The 8,338-nt window shown below is 39.7% G+C and overlaps 1 protein-coding gene across 1 annotated transcript in view; it reads right to left on the bottom strand.

Moving 5' to 3' along the window:
• Positions 1–1,309: 1,309 nt before the first annotated feature.
• The window catches only part of Txlnb (taxilin beta), a 39,154-nt gene continuing 32,125 nt past the window's right edge, over positions 1,310–8,338 (bottom strand). Inside the window, exons 9-10 of the mRNA XM_005389259.1 lie at positions 6,374–6,469; positions 1,310–4,824 (exon numbers count right to left, since the gene is read on the bottom strand). Of these exons, the coding sequence (XP_005389316.1) occupies positions 3,841–4,824; positions 6,374–6,469 (1,080 nt within the window). The 3' untranslated portion in view covers positions 1,310–3,840. The remainder of the gene's footprint in view (positions 4,825–6,373; positions 6,470–8,338) is intronic.

Below are 8,338 nucleotides of genomic sequence, written 5' to 3'. Positions count from 1 at the left end.
AGTCCTCCTTGCCATGGAAAAACCAGGCCAGAGTCACTATTTTTATCTTGTATATTCCTTTATGAAATTTTTTATATTTTAAATTATTTTATTTTCCCCAAATACTGGATTGAATGATGAGTTACAAAGGCATGGACTTAGGAAATTTTTTCTGAAATAATTACTCTCTCCTGTTCCTTGTTATTCTTACAGAAAAGCAGCCTGAGTTTTGCAATAAATATTGCTTTTGTAACCTCAGAAAGGAAGCTATTAACAAATGTGTATCTTTGTGGTTAAAGTTAATGTTTTCCCCTGTTCTTGCAACAAATTCTCAAAACACCAGGAAATGCTTAGTTCAAGAAGCCCCTCCCAAATCAATATGAACTGAGAAGAGAGAATTAGCAAAAGGGAGAACAGCTGGGCCTCTTTGAATCTTGTTAGAGAAAATTCTTGGAACAGTCAGGAGAACTGGAGCATGAGGGGAAAGATGAATCAACATCACCTACTCGCCTTCCTTCACTCCTCAGAGATAGTAAATAGCAGAGAAACTGTAGAAGTATGAACTCTGGGAAACTGGTTCTGAAGAGAAACATATTGGCCATATGAAAATTGTCCACTGGAAGCTGGATGGTCAGGCAGAGGAGTCTGAAGTTTGTTCCCATTAAACCTGGAGTCACTGTCTGTTTTCTGTTGCTATAGCAAAATGCCTGAGACTTAATAATTTACAAAGAACATAGAGTTATTTGGCTTACAGTTCTGGAGGCTGCGAAGTCTAAGAACATTATTCTATATCTGCTGAAGGCCTTCTTGCTGAATTGCAACATGACGAAAGGCATCCCATGTGAGAGAAAGCAAGCATGGTAGCTTGGGTCTCTCTTCCTCTTCTTATGAAGCCATTTATGAGGATCTTGCCCTCATGGCCTCATTGAACCCTAATTACTTCCTGAAGGCCCCACCTCCAACACCATTACCTTAAGAATTTGAGGACAAGTTACCAACACTTAAACTTTGGGAAGACACATTGAACCATAACAACTGTGTATTTTGTTTGTAGCTCTTCTGTCTTGTAGGACTTAGTGGTTTTTGATGGTACCTTTTTAATGTTTACTTTCTCTTGGTGTTTTTCTCTCTCAACAAATACATGTGCGCGCGCGCACACACACACACACATACATTTAGGTGTTTTCAGAGTGTTGACTTTACATGTATTCTACTTAGGAATTCAAACAATAGAATAAAAACAAATGTTTTGTTAGGTATTATCCTATTGGAATGTAAATGTAACAAAAGAACAATAAAAAAAAAAAAGAATAAAACCACTACTAGAGAGTTTGGGAAGAGAAGAACCTTTTTAATAGATACATAAATTATATTATTAAATTTAGTGCTTCTAGAAAGTAGTTTTGGTATCTCTAAAAATAGTTGCATGAACTTGACAAAGATTAGAAATTTGTTCTACTTTTAGATCTTATGAGTTCTGTTATAATTAGGAATGCCAGATTCTAACACAAAGGATAATAATGAAATATTCTTTGAATATTAAAATAATTCTTCCAAAGCCTATATTAAGCTTTACAAATTTCAGGCCCATTATTGTATCTGAAACTCTGCCCAAGATACATACAGTAGGGACTAATGTGTTGCTATGAAAGACTTTTGGATGAAAATAATAAACTTTGGTTGTTGAAATAGTTGATTTACTGGATTTTGGCACATTTGGTGTCTTTTCTTCCTAAACATTCAGACTGAGACTTTACTACGATTATCTAATCTTACTCCATTCTTGGAAGTTCAACTTCTGCAAACAGGGAAAAAAGCAGACCCTCCTGAATTGTTATAGTGAATATTTAGCTCTGAATTAAAAGAACGTTTTATTTCCAGTAATGTTGAATTTGGCCACACATCTCCATGGTTATAATATTTTAAGCCTTTAAAACACATGGATTCTCAAATAGTGACATACTTTTTCCTGATTTTTCCCCTTGACTAGCATTTTTGTTATTACCCTCACTGTCTACTTCAAACAAATTTTATGCAGTTTACAATTCTTGTAACATATGGCTGCTGCCTACAAGCTCTTTGTGAGCCTTGGCAAATGGCCATGTGCAATATTGATGAATGATTTCCTGAATGAGTAGCACAGAATCTTGCTTTTATCCACTTTTATACTTGAGTGCAATTTTTAAAGGTATGATTAGACATTTTTCTTTTCTGCCTTCCATCTCCCGCCTCACCTCTCTTTCTCATCTCTTCCTGTTTCATTGGTGTAGTCTTGCTTTATTACCCCAGGTAGACTAATTTTTGCTGTCATTTCATTTGAGGCTCTTGTCAAGCAATAACAGTGATATTTACCCCAGGGTATTTCTACCTTTTGCCTTCTCTTGAATCCTTACTTACTTTTTAACATTTTGAGTAGGGACCCATTTATTTTTTATTTTGTACTTCTGTGCTGTAGAAAAACCCCCAAAGCAGAAAATGCACATTGTTTTGTAAGCCTCATCACTCCTATTGAGAACCTATGTAGATATCTATTTTGCAAAATAATAAGTCTATTTAACATTAATTGGGAGAAGGGCTATGTATAATTTTCTCCTACAAAGGGAAGCATTTGGAAAGAAGGAGCAGTTGCTTTCAGAATACAGACCAGGTCACGGAAAGGAAGAGGTGAATATTTTGTCTTGGACATCAGCAACACAAGCAAAGGGAGAGGGCAAAACCGTTTCTCAGTCTGAGGTCTCCCAGTGCTCAATCCCTGCTCTCTTCCCACTTCCAGCAGGCTGCCAGGAGTGTTGCTGCCTTCTGGTGTGGAAGGCCTTGTGAGGCAACTGGCTAAAGAGTGTAGAACAACCAGCCTGAAGGGGTGATCCACGTACACTTGTTCAGGTCCTCTTGTGGTCCCCTTCATGTCCATGTGCTCTGGAGTTTTACAGTCTAATATAACTGCTATGTTATCATTAGATCAAGTCATTGGTTGAATTTATTGATTCATTAGTATTACTGATTCATTGGTTAAATTTATTGTCATCAGATCTGTCATTGGTTGAATTTATTGATCTAAAACATTGGGTTATTTATATTTGTACAATACAGTGATGGCCTAAATACTTCTGTTTTAAATCTACTTCTGATTCAAAGAGCATTAGTTTACTGTATCCCACCTGAAAAATACAAGAGATGATTTTTTTTTTTGTCTTTTCTTCCGGTACCAGGAATCGAACTCACGACCTTGCGCTTGCCAGGCAGGCACTTTTGCCGCTGAGCTAAATCCCCAGCCCCGATTTTTTGGATTAGTATCTAAATATTTTGCATAGAGAAAAATCCATAGGGAGTGAGAGAAATATGTGTAATGTATGCATTTATGTATACAAACATGTACACATACATGTATATAGTCACATGTCCATGTGTGTATATATACATACATAAAACACATGTGCACATATTATGTATATATACTGTTTAAGTGGAACCTGGTATCCATCAGTTATATGAAGCTTATTAAACTACTTGTAGAAATCAATATAACATTACACTGTCAGTATTGATGTCTTGTAAAAGTCTTTCAAACATCAAATATTACTATTAAAAAATTGAGTACCATCTTAATGAAAAACTTTGCTATTAGAATGTGTTATTGCCACTTGGAAAAATTACACTAACTCAGTATTAAATTAGAAAAGCTCCTTATCAGTTATAAATTGAGAACAAAGGGCAAAGGCTGAATGTATTCTGCATAAATTCAAAGATGTGTTAACCCTCTCTTCCATTTGACATCCTTAGTCCTTAATGACTCTTTCAGAGACAGTCTGCAATGACCAAGATGCAAAGTCAAGAGGAAAGCCTCCGAAGGCACAGTGAGGCTTAATCTACTCCCTCCAGGCTGGTGTCAGCCATTTGGGGCAGCTGGGACCTAGCTGAGGCCTCCGGGGGCAGCCCCTCTGAGGCTGCTGGTAGGGGCTGCCTCCTGGACTCACTCCCAAGCACCCCACCTGGAACATTCGCCTTTGCTGGGGGTGGTAGGGCAGGACTGTCCGCCTCAGCCCCAGATAGGGGGGTTTGAGTGCAGGCCTGGTCCGTTGCTTCTGCATGAGTGGGACCATTTGCCTCCACCTTGGGTAAGGAGGCCTTAGCCGAGGCCTGCCCTGAAGTTTCTTCATGAGCAGGACACTCTGTGGATACCTGGGGTAGGGAGGCCTGACCGGAAGTTTCTGCATAAGTGGAACCACTGGCGTCAAGCATGGGTAGGGAGGCCTCGGCAGGGGCATGCTGGGCCAGACCGGAAGCTCCTGCCTCTGGCTTCCGGGACTGCTGGTCGGCCTGAACCCTGGTAGAGAGATTGTGGCTTTCCGGCTCCCCCGCTGATTTGGCGGGATTATGGCTGGCCAAAGAGGCAGGTTGCTCCTTGTTGCCTGCTTCGGCCTCGGCCTCAGCCTCAGGAGCTGGGACAAGGGGAGGACTTTCGAAAGCCCAGGAGGCAGGCAACAGGGCTTGTTCTGGCTCGTTGAGGGGAGAGGCTTCGCCTCCCGGAGGGCTGCTCAATTCCAGGTGGACTAGGCTTGGATCGAGGGTCGACGCTGAGGGATGAATTAGGAAGGCGGCGGCCAACTTGTTCACGGCGTTTTGCACGCTGTTGACCGATTCCGCATCGACCGCTGTAGTCACAGAGCTGTCTGCCTCTGGCTCTTCATCAGAGGTGTGCTGGCTTTGGTCATCCTTCTCAGGCATTTTTGCTTCTCTAATTTTTTTGTAGAGTTCGTTTCTCTCTTCTTGTAATGCGCGGCAGAGGTTCTCCAGCCTCCCAATTTTCATCACGAAGCACTCATATTCCTTAGCCCGCAGTGCTTTCTGTGATTCAAACACACATACACAAAATGACGTGAAAAACAAAATTTCCAGGATACTTTCAGGAGACAAACTATTTGTCCCAGACTTTGTCTATCAGGCTCTGAGGCCTGGCCGCAGAGTGGTGGCTGAACAGATACTTGGTCAGAGACCTTTTTTTTTTTTTTTTTTTTTTTTTTTTTTAAATTTTGGAGTTGTGTGCTAGAATCTGGTAGAATTTTAATCACCTTTACCTGTTCTTTAGAAAGCTAACAAGGCTCCTTTATGCTTTCGTCCAGAGCCTCCCAAATCTTAAAGTAGAGAGATTTTCTAATTCTCAGATTTAGAAGATGTAAGCCAAAATTTGTGGCAAAATGAACAAGATGGACTGGAACCGCCCCATCTTCAGTACTGCCCTGTCTATTTTATAGGTAAACTACTGTATGCTAATCTCAGCTCCATTTCATTTATATTGATGAGTAAGAAGTGTGGATCTGTAACAGGTAATACATTGTGTCAACTTGAGAAGTTTCAGCAGGAGGCCAGGGTCCTCACTGTGTAAACATCCTCATCCTATGCAAGAGGAGAGCATGGAGATGGTGTGAGGGCTACACCTGTCCAGGGGCACAGGTAGACTGCTTACGTTATAAGAGAGGAGAAGAGGCTTGCTCTCCCCTTTTTTGGTTTTGTTGCTTTTGCTGTCTTCTGTTGCCTTGACCCTGTGTGATGCCATTGTGCTTCGGAGCCAGCTGATTATGGACTGAAACCTCCACAAACCGTGAGCTAAATAAACCTTTCCTTCCTTCACTTTGGGTGTCAGGTATTTTGTCCGAGCAAGGAGAGAAAAGTAACTAAGACAATATCTTTGGAACTGGTTGCAATTTGGGATAAGTTCTTAGAACAGTAATTGTAACCACAGGAGCTCAGCACACACGAATTCATGATGCTGGCTGCTTAAACTATTCTTTTCTCTAGAAAGGACGATGTGTTTGTACATGAACATGTTCCAAATCGTCTCACTCTTTATCTCCATCTTTGAGTTATTCTGTACCTCTTGAACCTTTCCTTACTAGTTGACATGAAGAGGTCATCACCTATCAGGCCCCCTCGCAGGTCAGGGGCCTTGTATCTCTGTCTTTAGAATTGCAGTGCCTGCTCAGACCTGGCATAACAACACTATTTAAAAGCTTGTTGGAGGAATTAAAAGATTATTTTTCCACATCTGTCTATACAGTAACACATACCTGCGGTGCTTGAGCTAGTGCCTTTTCTTAGTATATGCAAATCAGTTCATTAGCTCATGTTAGGTACAAGGCATAGGGGAACTTTGAAGCCAACTAAGACACTACCTTTAAGGAATCCACAGTCTAGCAGGCATGTAGTGCTCTGAGGATAGCTTTTGAATCAATATGTATGTGACTTAGGGTCACAAAACTTTTGTGAGTCAGGACGGGATTCAGAATGGCCTTTGCTTTTATTTTCATTACAGTTTAATATGGCATATCCCCCAACGTTTGATTTACTCTCTTAGAATGACTATTATCACTAGATGGGGCGGTGAAAACTTCCTTACCTCTTCGATCATGTCCAGTAATGCTTTGTTACAGTTCTCAAAACGGGCTTTCCACGTGGCTGTGTCCTTTTCCAGCTTCTTCATTTTTTTAGTTGTCTACAGAAAGGAGAGTGTTTTAGTTTAATCCCAAAGAGTTAATGCTTCAGGGAAGCTATTAGTTTCATATGTGACCTCACGAGCAGTCCTTTTGTTACCAGCTGGCTGAAGCAAACAAATGGTCAGTGTCAAGAACGAAACTGTGGAAGAGTCATGATTTAGTTCTGACTCCTCTAGGTCAGTGGTGAACAAACTTATTTGTAGCACTGGCTATTCAGGAGAAAGGAAACTGCTTAAGGATGGACTGGTTTTTGTTGCTTTTTCTTTCATTTAAAATAAAAATATCTTTACCAAGACCTGGGAATAAGCTCGCAATTTGGATCGTTCACTTCACTAAAGAGAAATGAGGAAGGTGGTATGGCTTTTAGCCATTAAAATGCTAATAATAATGGCATGTTTGAGAAGTAGCCGCACAAAAACAGCTTTCCTTTTTCTCCATCTCTGTGTTCGTACGTTGTTGGAGAGTGTATAAAATGTGATTATACACATTACTCATTTAATCTTTGAAACATTTCCAAAAGGACGTTTTATTTTGACCCCTACTTTAGAGATGGGGAAACTGAAGCACAAAGAATGGAGTGCTTTTTGGTGAGCTAACCAGAGGGGAGGTGAAGCTACATCATTTCATTTCATGCAACACATGCAGGGTGTCTGCTGGTGTCCAGGCTGAGACGGTTATGGGGGACACAGAGAGGAGTAACATGTGACCTGGGTTTTTGAAACCTGGGACTCCTCATGACTCCTCATTGTGGGATCTCCTCCTTCTGAAGTGCCTGTGCAAGATTTATAAGCAGGCACGCTTTCCTTAGATACGTAGCTAGGCATCTGGGGCCAACCTGCCCAAAAGCCAGGCACTCTTGGAGACTGGAGGCCGGGCTCTGAGCTCTGGCTTTAAAGACAAGCTAGGTAAGTCCCGACTTGTTTTTATTTTTTTTATTTTGATCACATATTAACCAAATTAGTAGTTTATGAACTTTAAGGTCATTAACCCCTTTTAAGAACTTGGTGAAATAAATGAGACCACACTGTAGAGAAATGAAAATATGCACATCAGGCTTTTTTTCTTCCTTATTTGCAGGGAATTCTCAGGGAACTACCAAAGTTCACAAATGGACTTCAGAGTAAGAACTCTTGATATTTATTCTAATTTAAAAATACGTAATTTTGAAATGAAAACATTTTCTCTCTCCTTTAGTCCAGTCAGTCTAAAGTGGTTAAAAAAAAAATTAATGGGTAGATCCACCCTGAAGTAAAGAACTTAACTTTTAACAAATATTAACCTCTTAAATTTGTTCACTTAATTGTGAAATTTGTCATATTATTTCATGGAGACACTTTTAAAAGGATCCTTTCTTTTTTTTTTTTTTTTGGTTTTTCTCCGGTACCGGGAACCGAACTCACGACCTAGCGGTTGCCAGGCAGGCGCTTTTGCCACTGAGCTAAATCCCCAGCCCCCTAAAAGGATCCTTTCTACACTTAAAAATGCTTAATGCTGATGCTTATTCAGAAACACAATTCTGGCGCTGATTTTATATTAGAAAAACACTGAACTGAACAAAATGTAAACATTATACATTTTGGTTGCCCATTTTTTGATTGGGTCTTGAGAAACTTTTTGTGCTCTTACATGTTTGTGTCTTTGTGAGAAAGTCTTTTTTGCCTATGACTTGTACATTCAGTAACATTTTTAGCTGTTCTTTTAAGATTGTGATATACAATGTATTAACTATTGCTATTCTCTAATTATTGTTATAAAATTTTGTTTTTTATAAAAGTAAAAAGTGCTTTTTAATATTGTCTCTATTAATACTTGCATTATATTAAATTAAAATTATATTAAAATTAAATAAAAATTAAAATTTATATTAA

This window comes from Chinchilla lanigera, unplaced genomic scaffold (genome assembly GCF_000276665.1).
Source record: "Chinchilla lanigera isolate Chin_1 unplaced genomic scaffold, ChiLan1.0 scaffold00035, whole genome shotgun sequence".
NCBI classification, from domain to species: domain Eukaryota; kingdom Metazoa; phylum Chordata; class Mammalia; order Rodentia; family Chinchillidae; genus Chinchilla; species Chinchilla lanigera.
This window is presented reverse-complemented; position numbering and strand designations above follow the sequence as displayed.